Raw genomic sequence first — 16,315 nt, forward strand, 5'->3', positions numbered from 1 at the left:
AAGTAGGAACCATAGTAATAGTTTAGTTTTGCCTGTTTTACAGGTAGACACACAGGAGGCATCACGTGCAGCATCCTTAGTTTTGTATGCTTTCTATCTCAACAGATTTTCAGTTTCTTGGGAGAAGGGTACTTTTTTATTTCATGTCTGGATATTTCTGTGTATCTTGGGACTCCGTAATAACTCAGCATGTTTCTTGACTGGCACTATACCTACCTGTAAAACACCAAATCCATAACTTTGAATCCCTGTATGTTCCCTGCGAGAGACCCCAATGACCAGATTAATTCAGTGTCAACCAACCAATCTATAATAATAAAAGGTAATATGCTAATTAGACCAGACAACCTTCTGGACATCCTTCCAGAAGACCTTCAGGACGAAGCAGGGGCTGGGAGAGAAGCCTCAGTCCCGGGTGCCCGCTGGTGGCCAGAGGGAAGCCCAGGTCCTAGGTGCCGGAGGGAAGCCAGTACTGGCAGCTGGGGGAAGGAAGGCCTACTCTTGCATGAATTTCATGCATCAGGCCTCAATAAAAGTGTAATATGCTAATTAGACCAGACGTCCTTCCAGATGACCTTCCAGACGAAGCTGGGGCTGCAAGGGAAGCCCAGATCCTGGGTGCCTGTTGGCAGCCGGGGGAAGGAAGGCCTACTCTTGCATGAATTTTGTGTAACGGGCCTCTAGTCAAAATATATTTGCCCAATGTCTACTGTGCACAGTGATCTATTCTGGTGGGATGGAAGGCACCATGGGATGTACAACATGCCTGCTCTAGGGAGCCCAGAGTCTTACCGGGAATCAAGTTGAACCTATGGAATAATTAGCTGAGTTTTATAATAGTCCAGGGTTGGGAAGTTTACTGTGTTCCACCTGTAGTAACACATATACTTGTGTGTTTCTGTATATCTTTATAAATGTGTAAGGTTCTGGTCACATGTGCTTGTATGTGCATGAGTTAATAAGGAAATAGGTGGCTAAATGTGTGTCTGTGTAGGATCTCAATATATATTTGTTGAATACAATGAAAAATACAAAAAAAAATGCATTTCATTTCTTCAGTTTCCTTTGGTTTGACTCTGCTCCTTACCAACAGCTTCCAGATATCCCGCTGCCCTCACTTGCCTCCTTAAATATCTCGTCCTCCTCCCGCAGGCGCCTCTGTTCCACCTGTCGCCGACCACTCTCCTCAGCTTCCCGCATCCTCCGCTGTCGTTCGGCCAGCATGGCAAAGGCATGGATTCTCCTCTCTTCCTGGAGTCTCACCAGCTCTTTGGACAGGAAGTCGAACATGTCTGCCAGCACCCTTCCTTCCAGTCCAGTCAGATGGTTTTCAACTAGTGACACCTTAAAAATAATGTAATTTTAAGGATACAAATTCCGCTAAAAATGGGGATTAATAAGGAGGGATGTTGGGTTACCCAGAACCATTGACAGTCACTTTATTTTCAGACTGCACTTGGTTTTTATTAGGAATATTATCTCTAGATTGGCCCCATTCGAGGGTTCTGTCACTAGGAAAACTTATGATACAATCTTAGACATGAGAAAGTAGATTGCTCCGTCAGTCACTGACGGCTTATAGTCCTCAAGTTATAAAGAGGATTTAGCAAAGAATTCTGTTAGCGTCTACACAGAATGCATTTTTTTTTTTAATTTCAAGTTTAGCACTAGTCAGTTTGGCTCAGTGGATAGAGTGTTGACCCAGGGACTGAAGAATTCGCAGGTTTGATTCCAGTCAAGGGCACATACCTGGGTTGCAGGCTCGAGCCCGATCCTGGTCAGGGCATGAGGAGGCAATCAACCAATGTGTCTCTCTCACTTCAATGTTCCTCTCCCTGTGTATCTCCCCCTCTCTTCCACTCTCTCTAAAAATTAATGGAAATATATGCTTGGGTGAGGATTAACAATAACAAAAAAAGAGCTAAATTTCAATTTTAAAAAATATTTTTTTACTGATTTCAGAGAGGAAGGGAGAAGGAGAGAGAATCATTGATTGGCTGCCTCTGGCACACTCCAAACTGAGGATTGAGCCTACAACCCAAGTATGTGCTCTGACCGAGAATCCTGGTTCCTAGGTCGACGCTCAACCACTGAGCCATGCCAGCTGGGCTCAATTTTAGCCAAATAAAGTGCTATGTCTTCCAAGACAGAAAGAAAAATGTCAAGGGTTTTATTAAAGATAGCAATGGAGTTTAACAAAATAGAATCTCCTAGAAATTCACTGATACCTTTTTAATTTCTTTTTTTAAAATATATTTTATTGATTTTTTACAGAGAGGAAGGGGGAGAGAGAGAGAGTTAGAAACATTGATGAGAGAGAAACACCAATCAGCTGCCTCCTGCACATCTCCTACTGGGGATGTGCCCGCAACCCAGTTACATGCCCTTGACCGGAATCGAACCTGGGCCCTTTCAGTCTGCAGGCCGACGCTCTATCCACTGAGCCAAACCAGTTTCGGCACCTTTTTAATTTCTTAATGCCTCATCCTTTAACATAAGTTTGGGGGAATTTTAAGATCTTGAATAACATGAAAGTAGAAAACCATAATTTCAAAATCATTAACAACTATCTTTGAAATAGAGCAGGAGAAACACGTCTATATGATCCTTAAGGTAAAATAAAGGCCTGGAGTTCTTGGCCAGGAATAAGCCACAGTGTCTATCTGTCCTGGCCTTGACACATGGAGAACAAAGGCATTTAAAGGACTGTATCCTTTGCCACTCCCATCTGTTGCCTCTTCCATTCTCAAGTATAAGAGGAAGAGCTCTCCGCCCAGGCACATGTTACTTTAATACTGACAGTCGGCCTCTGTGCTCAGTTCCCCTCTGGCTCATATTTGAAGGGAGGAAATCCGCACAGGTATCCAAGGTGGTATGGCTACTGGGTGAGACTGTCAATCAAGCGTAGTTATTAGTCCAACACACTCATCCTCATCCTTACCTACTGCCCAGCCCATACCTACCTCCTAACCACAATGCCCAGCTTTACTTACACAATAGGAGAGGTGGAGAGAAAGGGCAAGAATCTCACTACTCCTAACGTTTGTAAGTGGCGGTCATTCAGCCCAGAGATCACAAACAGATTTCCTCCTCATCTCCAGGGATCACAGTTCCCTCACTTGTGTGTGTGTGTATGTGTGTTGGGGGTGGGGGGGGGGGAGGGGGGGCGGGGTGGCAACCTTTAAAATCCTGAGATTTTAAATCCTGTTCATGTCTAATCTTCTCCCTCAACAAGAAAGGTATGCCCAGGTAGTAAATTTTAATTTGAAGATTAAGTAAAAAAAAAAAAAATTTAGCAAGGTGATTCCATTGCAGCCATATCGTGTAATTGGCAGCTGTGCATTTTCTGGACTGTTTTCCACAGAAAATGTAAGAGGAGAACAGGAGAGGGTCAGCACTGCTGTAGGCATCCATGAGGTGCCCGGTCCATCGGACCCCTGCACATCACTAGTGTGCTTAGTATAGGGGAAGGTAAGCAGGGTGAGTCTTGTCTGTGTGACAGTTCTTCCCACTACCTCCTCCCTTAGCTCTTAGCTGACATGATATCAGCCAGGACTAGTATGTCCGCTAAGTGGGACAGAGTTGAAAAGCCTGGACTGGCTGGCTTAGGTGCATCTGCCAAAGTCTACAATCAGAAACCTCCAAGGGCCAAAGGGGGCATTTTCCCACCCAGGTCCTGGGAGCTGGCACTTTCGGGGCATTTGCTCTCTATCTGAACAAAAAAGTGCAGCCCTGTCTCCATCATGCCCAGGCCTCTCCAATTCAGAGACTCTCTGCTTCTTCCTCTGGTCCTTCTGTTGGGTCTCACAGCCTGTGGCTTTCTTCCCCTTCCCCCTGCATGAGCTCCCCAAGCGCAGTGGCCATCCAGCCCTGCTGTCATGTGAAAGGAGTAAAGTTGTGCACATTTCCAAGCTGCTTAACACTCGAGCCCAAGTCCACACAGCACAAGAGTTACGTGTGTGATTAAAGGTGGGTCATAGTGGCCTTGCTGTAAGTTCACTTTCTTACAACACCAAACACTGTGCAAACAGATCGTTTTCCACACCGATTAACAGGTTAGCGGGAGAGGCAGAAAAGTGCATCTACATTGTAGTCAATAGCATTAGAGATGGTGCTTACAGAGAGGAACACAGAAGAGAACAGGGAGACATGTATCCTTGTTGGGTGGAGCTGCTATTACCAGCTGTTGTCAGGTCAGCAGAACGCAGAGGTCATGATGAAAGTCACAGAATAGCATGAGATATTAACATATTTAGTATGTGTTTTAACCAGCATGACTTAGGTACAGCTCCAAAGCTCAAAATAAGTGCTGATATTTACAAATAAATCTCATTTCTCACTTTTTTCTTATTGCTTTTATTACTATTCATTCTGCTAAGCTCTCACTAACTGAAATATAGTACAGTCATCAAATGTTTAAGAAAACTTGAAAGGAAAACCTTTTAAAATGTAGGTTTCTTTTTTCTTCTTTTTGCAAATAAGGAATATAAGACCATATTCAATTCCCATTCTAATTATAGACTGTAGCAGCATAGTTTAAAAATGCTGACTGTGATAGAGTGATGGCATTGTGGGGGATGTTTCTTTTTCATCAATTCATTATTGTTATTATAATGTTGCTCACACAATAGTAAAAATCAAGGGAGAAAATGTGACTAGAATGGAACAAGAAAGAAAGGGAAAGAACCTTGTGTTCATGCAAGTTCCTCTGCCGCTGCAGGGCCAGTGTCACTTGCTTCTCGGTTTTCCTCACCAGCCTGTCATCGTCTTGTAGCACGTGGGTGGCGCGCAGCTCCTGGATCAACTCCAGTCGCTTTTCTTTCCCTTCAAACATCTGTAGCAAATCAAATCAAAGAGAGACTTGCAAACTAGCATCCCTTGTGTCAGGCCCTCGGGCTCCCAAGCAGTGACTTATGACGAGAGGGTTCTGCTCCACCTTTTGGGACTACAGAGCCAGTGTGTCCCACAGAGCGAGGTCAGCCCTCTTAAGGCACCCGGGCCGCTCAGGCAGAGAAGGAGGGAGCTTAGCTACCAGTTAGCTGTTTACACGGTTTCTTAAAATGCCTTTCAAAGGCAAGGGGACCGCTACAGGGTCATATTAAGAAACTTGAACTTCCCCTCATTTCCTGTGCTCCTTAATCCCTAAGAAAGCTGGGGATGGTATATTTCATGGCTATATTTCCTTTTCCTATAGATCTGCCCCTGGTTTGTAATACACAATGTGCTGTCTTCATGAAGTGAGGCAATTCTCCTGGGAAATACCAAAAGGAGAGTAAAGAATAATGCTGAACATAAAATGCTCACCCGGCTTCCCTGGACTTGCTCTTCATAACTGAGTCTTTTAGGAGCTATAACTGTCTGGGGAGAAATAACTTTTAGCTGGGGCTTTATATCAGTCCACTTTGTAAACTGAGTGTTTGCTCTGGCAGTAGAAATAATGTAAGGCTTCACAGGCAGGAAGACCAGAGTTGAATTTGCTGGTAATTAACATACTCTCTCTCAGACTTACATTACTTGCCTATAATATAGGGTAAGTGGTAGGGAAAAAAATGAGAAGATATATGTAGAATAAAAAATGTATAATGTGGGCATTGAGTAGGGGTTCAGACTGTAGTTTTTATTTAGTTATTTCATTTATTATTCAGGTATTGCCAGCTAAGTACAGCTCAAATAGTTGTGTTATGACTTTGTGGAAAATTAGGGAATCCACTTGGTCGGTGATATTTTAATGATCAAAATTCAGGTAAGAAAATTGCCGGATTTAGCAATTCCAGGATGACATTATTGTCACACTGTCTTGGCTACAACTGTAGCAAACAGCAGGCAGGTTATTCCTCTCCTTGACACTGTGTCACCCATCTGGACAATCTATGGCAGTAGAAGGGAATGGGTAGGTAATTCAAGAGTAGAGTTCCAAAGAACACAGACAACAGTGTGGTGATGGCCAGAGGGAAGGTGGGGCGAGGGCTGGGTGGAGGCGGGCAAAGGAGGAGGAGAATGAGGACATCTGTAATAGTATAAAAAATAAAAATAAAGTAAAACACACACAGGAAAAAAAAGAAAGAGTGTAGTTCCATAGGACAGAGGTGAATTCACCCCAAGGAACCAAGCACATGCACATTCTGTGAATCTGTATTCAGAGGAGAAGCACATGGCCAGTGGTTGGACCCTACACACCACATTCTGAACGACTCTGCCCCGGAGTAACTTTTGAAGGAAGATAACAGCCTTTTCTATATCTTCTTCTTCCTAAAAGAACAAAGGGAGAACCAAGCAGCTTGAGAACAGCAGTCAGTATCAAATAATTTTTTAAAGAATTAGATCAAGCAAAAGAGACTGTGCCAGAAGGATTACATAGAAATAAATAATGGTCTCTACCTTCATTGAATATATAGTATTTTAAATGTTACTTACTGTATTATTAAACTTCATTATTATTTTTCATCATTAATATCTTTAACAAATCATATAAAAAGTAAAAAAAAAATCACCCACTGTCATACTATACCTATAATTTAAGCAATTTGCATTTTTGTATACTTCTTTCCAGCAAAATCATTCTTGAAGCTGAAAGTATTATTTACAGCATCCCTTTTGCAATAGTTTTTTCATGTTTGATCGTTAGGAGACAAAGGATACAGCTAATCTAGGTCAGAGTCTAGAGCAGTGATTCTCAACCTTCTGGCCCTTTAAATACAGTTCCTCATGTTGTGACCCAACCATAAAATTATTTTCGTTGCTACTTCATAACTGTAATGTTGCTACTGTTATGAATCATAATGTAAATATCTGATATGTAGGATGGTCTTAGGCCACCCCTGTGAAAGTGTCGTTTGACCGCCAAAGGGGTCGCGACCCACAGGTTGAGAACCACTGGTCTAGAGGAAGGTACTTCTCACAAAAATTTAGCAAAGCTGGTAAAATCAGAATATAGTAGACAAAATCAGCCATTTATAAAAATTACCTTTAATAACTATGTGTCAAAAGCAAAAAGAGCAGCCCGGCTGGTGTTGCTCAGTGGTTGAGCATCTACCCATCAACCAAGAATTCCCTGGTTCGATTCCCAGTCAGGGCATATGCCTGGGTTGCAGGCTTGATCCCTGGTAGGGGGCATGCAGGAGGCAGCAGATCAATGTCTCTCACTTATCGATGTTTCTATCTCTCCCTCTCCCTTCCTCTCTCACTAAAATCAATAAATACATTTATAAAAAAAACCACCAACAACAGAAAAAGCAGATTGGGCAAATCTAATTAAGGCACCCCTGAATGCAAAAGAAAGCAACAGTAAAATCAGTGGCATTAACACGTGATAGATAATGTGTTAACCACCAGCAGTGGTGGTACAAGGTCTACAATGGGGGTATTGTCCAGACCACGTCCTAGCCAGACAATGGGAGCTTTCCAGTCCCTCCACAGTTGGCCCATTAGAGGTGCTAGGGCAGTGATGGCGAACCTTTTGAGCTCAGCATGTCAGCATTTTGAAAAACCCTAATTTAACTCTGGTGTCGTGTCACATATAGAAATTTTTTGATATTTGCAACCATAGTAAAACAAAGACTTATATTTTTGATATTTATTTTATATATTTAAATGCCATTTAACAAAGAAAAATCAGCCAAAAAAATGAGTTCGTGTGTCACCTCTGACACAGATTGTGCTAGGGAGCTGATCTGTCCACTGCCCTCCCTTTGACAAAGCACTACCTCCTGAATACAACCTGGCTTCTTGTGAGAATTGCCCTCTATGGGGAGATAATGGGCTGACCTACCATGAGGAACATCCTGATGCACCAGGCAGTTTTATTTCTCCCCATAAAGTAATACATTTGCATTCTGGCATCTCTAGCAGTTTGTTGTGGGTTTGTTTAGACTGGATCAGCCTTAGCCAGTTCAGGTACCTTGCGCTCAAACTGAGTTTGGGATCTGTGAAGGTGAGATATGGCCCATTGAGCCAGTCCTACCTCAGAAGTCAGCCTTCCTCGCGACTTTCTAACATTTCATTCTTCTCTGTCATCAGCCACCTCTCCACTGGGTAGATAATTATAGTAGCTGATCATCATTCAATCCTTTTTTTTTTATTTGACACACATGAGGATTACCTTCTGATGCCTACTTTTCTTGGGAAAACTTTTTATTCTTTGTGTTTTATTTTTTTTAAAGGATTAGATTTCATTTCATCTCATTTTACTTGTTTTTGTGATTGTGTGTTCGATGTTTGAAAATAAGAATAAAGGCAACATAAATTAACACTGTTAAATTAGGCTTGTTTTTAACTCAAACTATCCTAAGAATAAATGGACAGCAATGCTAAATTTTGAATTTTAAATAGAAAAGTTTCAAACTTACAGTGGAAGTCATTTCCAAGGTTGGAGTTGGAAGCCGAGGTTGGGGTATTGGCTTTCTTTGAAGAAAGAGCAGAGGTTTCTTTGGTTCAGGAACCTTATTCTTCTTATCCAACAGTGCCTGAAAAACCAAACTACTGTCATTTCTTACCTTTATATTTTCTTCCACTACCACATCTAGGCCAAAGATATGAATATCAATCAGAAATAACCTTCTCTATGGCTATGCTAGGACAGTTTGAACAATTCCAAACCAGGGTGCTTGTATCTCCCAAAGGATGCTGTGATATTCCTAAGGATAAATTAGCTACTGAATAAACATAGCACATATTCTATGTATATCCATTTAAATCAAATCCATCAGTGTATTAAAAATAATACACCTTGACCAAGATAGTTTTGTCCCAGGTATGCAAGGATACATTATAATTTGTAAAAATAAAACTTAAAAATAACCTACCTAGCCTGGCTGGCATGGCTCAGTGGTTGAGTATTGACCTATGAACCAGGCAGTCATGATTCAATTCCCGGTCAGGGCACATGCCAGGGTTGCAGGCTTGATCCCCAGTATGGGATGTGCAGGAGGCAGTCCATCAATGATTCTCTCTCATCATTGATGTTTCTATCCCTCTCCCTTCCTTTCTGAAATCAATAAAAATGTATTTTTTTAAAAAAACCAGCCAGAAACTGGAGAAACCAAGATGGCGGCATAGGTAAACACCGGAAATTGCTGCTTCGCACAACCACTTCAAAAATACAACTAAAAGACAAAACAGACATCATCCAGAACCACAGGAAGACTGGCCGAGTGGAAATCCTACAACTAGAAGGAAAGAGAAAAGCACACTGAGACTCAGAGGAGGTGCAGTGTGGAAGTAAAGTGCAGAGGTATGGAGGCGCGAGCGGAAAGAGCTAGCAACTGAGGATGCGGCCATCTTTTTCAATTGGGAGGGAGACACAAGCTCCTGACTGCTCTGAACGCCAGTTCCGGGCGAGTCTCTGGGGACCCAGACTCATACGGGGAGAAACTGGACTGTCTTGCATCGGGCAGAACTTGAGGGAACTTTCTCTCAGAGGTGCTTGCAGCGATTACCGCGGAACAGTGAGAACCAGGACCTCTTAGGACAGGACTGAGGAGCAGCCATAGCTGCTTGCTCCACCCAATTGATTCCCCGATACCCCGCCCCACCCAAGCTGTGTGCAGAGGCTTTTGCATATGAATGCCCTGGCCCTTTGCAATCTAAAATTACCTAACTAACTGCAGCTGGGTCAGAGAGACCCAGAACATCCAAAAGAAGGCCCAAGGCCCCACAGCAGCTTGCATTGCTTCACAGCTGGGCCTCATCTGGGCACCTCCAAACCCCAAACAAGGAAAAGGAATCTGCAGATCTCTCCATAGCTCCTGCTGGGTAGCCTCAGGAAGAGGCTAGATTAGCACCTCCTTAGAGATCCAAGAGCCAGTGTACCCAGTGGTCATAGTGGGACCATCCAGATTACAACTCCTTAGATCCATAAGGGACACACCCAGGGGGCAGACTCAGTGAGCACCAAAGCCCCACTGAAGCAAGTCTTGCCCCAGAAGGGTGTCTTCAGCACAGAAGTTCTCCCACCATAGACACAGCTTATTCTCACAGCCAATTGGCCTGGAGGCCAATTCCTCCCAGGGATACCTACAACAGTCAAGGCTTAACTACAACAAGACTGTGCACAAAGCCCACAAAGGGGTGCACCAAGAGTGTCCACCTCAGGTAATTGGGGAGGCTGAGCCACTGGGCCCTATAGGACACTTAGCACACAAAGCCACTCTACCAACACAGGGAAGCAGCCAAAATGCAGAGACAAAGAAACAGGTCACAAATGACAGAAATGGAGGAAAGCAAACGACTGGATATAGAGTTCAAAACCACGGTTATAATGTTTTTCAAGAATTTTTTAGAAACCACCGATAAACTTAGTGAGACCCTTGAGGATATGAAAAAGGACCAACTAGAAATTAAGCATACACTGACTGAAATAAAAAAATATTATACAGAGATCCAACAGCAGACTAGAGGATCCCAACAATCAAGTCAAAGATTTGAAATACGAAGAAGCAAAAAACGCCCAACCGGAAGAACAAAAAGAAAAAAGAATCCAAAAATATGAAGATAGTGTAAGGAGCCTCTGGGACAACTTCAAACGTACCAACATCCAAATTATAGGGGTGCCAGAAGAAGAGAGAGAGCAAGATATTGAAAACCTATTTGAAGAAATAATGACAGAAAACTTCCCCCACCTGGTGAAAGAAATGGACTTACAGGTCCAGGATGCTCAGAGAACCCCAAACAAAAGGAATCCAAAGAGGACCACACCAAGACACATCATAATTAAAATGCCAAGAGCAAAAGACAAGAGAGAATCTTAAAAGCAGCAAGAGACAGAAACTCAGTTACCTACAAGGGAGTACCCATACGACTGTCAGCTGATTTCTCAATAGAAACTATGCAGGCCAGAAGGGAGTGGCAAGAAATATTCAAAGTGATGAATGCCAAGAACCTACAACCAAGATTACTTTACCCAGCAAAGCTATCATTCAGAATTGAAGGTCAGATAAAGAGCTTCACAGATAAGAAAAAGCTAAAGGAGTTCATCACCACCAAACCAGTATTATATGAAATGCTGAAAGGTATCCTTTAAGAAGAGGAAGAAGAAGAAAAAGGTAAAGATAAAAATTACGAACAACAAATACACAAGTGAATCGAAAAATCAAGTGAATAAATAATTTGATGAACAAAATAAACTGGTGAATATAATAGAATCAGGGGCATAGAAAGGGAGTGGACTGACAATTCTCGGGGGGAAAGGGGTTTGGGGGTGTGGGAAGAGACTGGACAAAAATCGTGCACCTATGGATGAGGACAGTGCGGTGGGGGGGGAGGGGGTAAGGGCAGAGGGTGGGGTGGGAACCTGGTGGAGTGGAGCTATGGGAGGGGGGGGGAGGGAAGGAACAACTGTAATAATCTGAATAAATATTTAATTAAAAAAATACCCAGAAACTATAACTCTTCCTTAATACAATAATAACTTTAAAAGGAAAAGATTTTTCATAATTAGCTCAATAAATGCAGACAAAACATTTGATAAAATTCAACAGAAACACATGATTTAAAGCTTCAGTAAATTAAGAATGGAAGGGAACTTCCATACCCTCATAAGGAGTATTTAAAAAATCTTCCAAAAAGTGAGAGAATAATGAACAGACTTCAGAATGGGCAAATGGAAGATGAGATAGGAAAGAAGCACATGGATATAGGTGAGTGATCGTTAAGGTCCTAATTTTTATCTGATTCTGTTACTAAGACCAACTGAACAAACAAGCATGCACGGGCCAGTGATAGACTAAACCAGGGGGTCTCAACGTGTGGTTCCTGCAGCATCAGCGTCTCCTGAACCTTGTAAATGCCAGCACTCCAGCCCCACCGTGACCCACTGAATCAGCAACTTTGGGGCTGGGACCCAGCAAGGCGTTTTAATGAGCCCTCCAGGTGGTCCTGGTGGGTGATAAAGGTTGAGCACCACTATCATATACCACAAGTTCTAACCCAAGTCTGTGCACCTATCATCCAGTTAACGGAATAGAAGGCTCAGCTGGTGGATGCTGTGTAGTTGGCTGACAGGGCTGACCATCAGACTTTCTCATTCCGTTATGTTTTAAACTAGATGAGAGAGGAGTTGAGCATGACTCCCTTTCTTCATGATGCCCTGGTAACAAATCTTAAAGGGAGAAAATGGGGCCTATTATCCTATTAAAACCATCATTCTTAACACTAGACCTTAATGTAGTGCCAAATTCATGTAACTTCTTTTAGAGTGTAACATGGCTTCTGTAAATGGAAAGAACAACCTCCAAGAGGCTTTCCTACAAGTAGTTTAAAATGAGGGGGGAAACGCACAGCACAGCACAGACCACCTCGAGAGAGAGAAGTCTAGAGAGGGGGTGGGATGAAGGGCTGTGTGTTGAGAACTACTGGACTTCGCAGCCCAAGACAAAGTGCAATGTTTGTAGTGTAGTATTTTCTGCAAAGGTCACCCTAGAAGCATCTTGTTTCCCAGATGAGGCTTATACCTTATGAACCTCTGCCAACTCGTTCTCCAGCTTTGCCGCCCTCTTTAGAAAGCCAGCTTTGGTGGTTGTGACTTTAGGTTTTGGAGCTTTGATTCGGGGCTGTGTCACAAAATCTGGGAGACAGGACTCAAGTTCGACTAATCCTATGGGAAGGAAGCACATCTTTTTAGTATCTGATGCTTAAAGTTAGCTTTTTGAAAGTATATTGTTAATTTTATCCGTTGCTTGCCAAGTGGTCTCATTTAGAATCATTGATAAGGTGTATCTCATATAACTGAATCACCCCCAAAGTACAAAGCAAATTTCTGTATAAATTCAAAAAAAAATGAGAAATGCATTCTAAAGCGAAAACATTGCCCTGAAAAAATAAACTCCACAATAATAACCAACAGAAAATTAATGATCATATGATACATGTCACCATTCTAAAGTGGATGTATACCAATTTATCATATTCTGCTCTGGAGATGATCAGTCAGAGCTACACATCCAATATTATGACCATCAACTCATGATCTTGGCCACGTGATGCTTCAACTTGTCAACTGAAATTTAAGTAATTTAAATAAAGGCCTCTCTTGAATGGTATAGCAGAAATAATCCTCTCCATGAATTTATCCCCTGGTTTTCCATCCCCTTGCCTACTCATTTTCTGGCATTTCTTTTTAAAAGACTGATTTCATTATATATTTCTTTGCTTTATAAACCTGATATAAAACTTTTTTCTATTTCATTTTTGCATAACTTTGATGATTAGTAACATTCCATCTGTTTTAATGTTTAGTAGTTAATTGACTTTACCCCTTGATAAACGGTTGTATAGTGTATCTATTTATTTATGTGGGTCTTAGTAGTTTTTATTAGTTTGTATCAACTCATCTACACTAATAAAAGAGAAACATGGTAATTGGCGTTCGACCACTACCCTTTTCATTGGCTAATCAGCGAGATATGCAAATTAACTGTCAGCCAAGATGGCGGCCGGCAGCCAGGCAGCTTGAAACTAACATGAGGCTTGGTTGCCTCAGTGACGGAGGAAACCAACGTTCCCCGCCTGCAGCTGCAGGCCTCTGAGCGGGCAGTTTAAGAAACATTGTAACAAATACGCCCAACTTCAGCCAGCAGATTCGCAACATTGTATGCAAAGGCCAGAAACCTACTTTCAGCAGCAGAGGCCTAAGAGCTGGAGCCAAGCCTCAAGCTAAAGCTGGCCCAGAATTAAAAAAAAGAAAAAAAAAGAAAAAAAGGAGCGTTTGGGAGTTCAGTCACCCCCAGCCTGAAAACAGCCCTCAGCCCCTCACCCAGACTGGCCAGGCACCCCAGTGGGGACCCCCACCCTGATCCAGGACACCCTTCAGGGCAAACCAGCCGGCCCCACTCATGCACCAGGCCTCTACCCTATATAGTAAAAGGGTAATATGCCTCCCGGCACTGGGATCAGCGTGACAGGGGGCAGCGCCCAAACCCCCTGATCGCCCTGCGGCTCTGTGTGTGACAGGGGAAGGGGCCCCAACCCACTGAGCCACCCTGCTCTGTGCCTGATAGGGGGGAGCTCCCCCCCCCCCACGGGCCCTGCTCTGTGTGTGATGGGGTAGAGCCATAACCTCCCCATCGGCCCTGCCCTGAGTATGAGAGTGGTGGCGCCCCAAGCCCCTGATTGGTCCTGCTCTGTGGGTGATAGAGGGCGGTGCCCCAACCCCCTGATGGGCCCTGTTCTGTGAGTGACAGGGGGCAGTGCCCCAACCCCCTGATGGGCCCTGTTCTGTGAGTGACAGGGGGCAGTGCCCCAACCCCCTGATGGGCCCTGTTCTGTGAGTGACAGGGGGCAGTGCCCCAACCCTCTGATTGGCCCTGCTCTGTGCGTGACAGGGGGTGGCGCCGCAACCTCCCCATCGACCCTGCCTTGAGTGTGACAGGGGACGGTGCCCCAACCCCCCAATCGGCCCTACCCTGAGCGTGACTGGGGGTGGCATCGCAACCTCCCAATCCGCCCTGCTCTGTGCATGATGGGGCGGCGCCCCAACTCCCCAATCGGCCCTACCCTGAGCGTGACTGAGGGTGGCATCACAACCTCCCAATCTGCCCTGCTCTGTGCATGATGGGGCGGCGCCCCAACTCCCCAATCGGCCCTGCTCTGAGCCCGACCAGGGGCTGCACCTAGGGATTGGGCCTGCCCTCTGCCACCCGGGAGCAGGCCTAAGCCAGCAGGTCGTTATCTCCTGAGGGGTCCCAGACTGCGAGAGGGCACAGGCCGGGCTGAGGGACCCACCCTACCCCCCCCCCAGTGCACAAATTTTTGTGCACCGGGCCTCTAGTATTATTAATAATATTAAATATATTAATTACTTTTTCTTGCAAGTATTTTTATTTGTTGTTTAGCTTTTAGTCTAAGTTATGTTTTATATATTTAACTTATATTTCTTTTTTCCCACCACTACTGAACTATGCAATCTTATATTTGTTTAGCTAATCTGACGGTGGTGTATGTTGCTGCCAATTGAGAATCACAATAGATAATCCTAATCACTAGTATAAAAGATTTAAAGTACTGCTCATATCAAGGCATAGGAAGACCCTCCTCCTCAGGAGGTATATATATACATAAATTATGTATTTAATTTATACTGAACTTGTAATTATGTAAATTGTTTACCTTCATAGGTTTCAAGATAGTGATTTTTTACTGCAAAGTCCTCATCATTGTCTGGGAAACGACCAAGGCGAGACAAAGGTCCATAGACCTGTGATGCATAATCAGAATAGTCCTTGATGATATTTCTTCTCTCGAACTTCTCTTCTACATTCTTTCTCTTTCCCATAAGTTTTCTGATTGCTAAAAAAAAAAAAAAACATACCTCCATGACTATCTCCAAAATATTGTTCTGAATGATCCAAATGCAGAATAGTAAACCAGTTCTAGTTTTATTCTCAGGGAAGCTACTGAACTGAATGAATTTCATGATGGCCACTCACTGCAGGGGCAAAGTCACACTAAAAACAGAAGTCTGTCATTTGTGACCCAGGCAGAAGTGATAGAGCTGATCTGTTAGTGTCCAAATTAGAACTCATCAAAAAATCTCTCTTTTTGTTTGTTCGTTTGTTAATCCTCACCCAAGGATATTTTTTTCCATTGATTTTTAGAGAAAGTGAAAGAGAGGGAGAGGTGGGGGGGGGGAGGGGGGAGAGAAAGAGAGAGAGAGAGAGAGAGAGAGAGAGAGAGAGAGAGAGAGAAACATTAATGTGAAACAGACACATTGTTTGGTTGGCTCCTGCAACCAGGGCTGGGGAATGGGGGCTGAGGATCGAATCCGCAACCCAAGTATGTGCCCTTGATCTGGAATCAAATCTGAGGCTCTTGGGTGCATGGGCTGATGCTCCAACCACTGGAAAACAGCAGCCAGGGCTCTTTTATAAAAGCATTCCAAGCTCTGAGCCAAGAAGAGATAGTCAATAAACATTTGTTAAATAAATGAAAGAAATTCAAAGTAACTGAAAAAGACATGCTCAATGGAGACTAAGGTAATTAATTATTCTTTTCCTAGGAAAATAATTAAAAAGGAGAGAAGACTATAGATTTTTCAACAATCTCTGTCCATCTTGACTAACCCCAGAATAAATTAAAATATGTCAAATTCTGGAAACAATGTATGTTGACAATATCTAAATGCAGCTAGTGAAGTTAAAACCTATTTTCTCACATCAAGAAAAAATTAAAAGTTAAACTCACTAAAAATAATTTTTAAATAATTAATTTTTGTAATTGCTTTACTTTTGCTAGGAAATGACAATTTTGAATGATTTTTTTAAATGTGATTATATTGCTATTATGTATATAAATTCCTAATTGGCATATATAATTGATAATATTT

At 43.0% G+C, this 16,315-nt stretch overlaps 1 protein-coding gene across 2 annotated transcripts in view; it reads right to left on the bottom strand.

The window, feature by feature from the left end:
* Positions 1-16,315, bottom strand: part of CFAP91 (cilia and flagella associated protein 91) — a 70,515-nt gene that overhangs the window by 14,749 nt on the left and 39,451 nt on the right. For both annotated transcript variants that reach the window (XM_059687745.1, XM_059687744.1), the window contains exons 9-14: positions 15,100-15,279; positions 12,447-12,589; positions 8,346-8,462; positions 6,178-6,249; positions 4,688-4,834; positions 1,123-1,344 (exon numbers count right to left, since the gene is read on the bottom strand). In XM_059687745.1, coding sequence (XP_059543728.1) covers positions 1,123-1,344; positions 4,688-4,834; positions 6,178-6,249; positions 8,346-8,462; positions 12,447-12,589; positions 15,100-15,279 — 881 coding nt within the window. The remainder of the gene's footprint in view (positions 1-1,122; positions 1,345-4,687; positions 4,835-6,177; positions 6,250-8,345; positions 8,463-12,446; positions 12,590-15,099; positions 15,280-16,315) is intronic.

This window comes from Myotis daubentonii, chromosome 3 (genome assembly GCF_963259705.1).
Source record: "Myotis daubentonii chromosome 3, mMyoDau2.1, whole genome shotgun sequence".
Lineage (NCBI taxonomy): Eukaryota > Metazoa > Chordata > Mammalia > Chiroptera > Vespertilionidae > Myotis > Myotis daubentonii.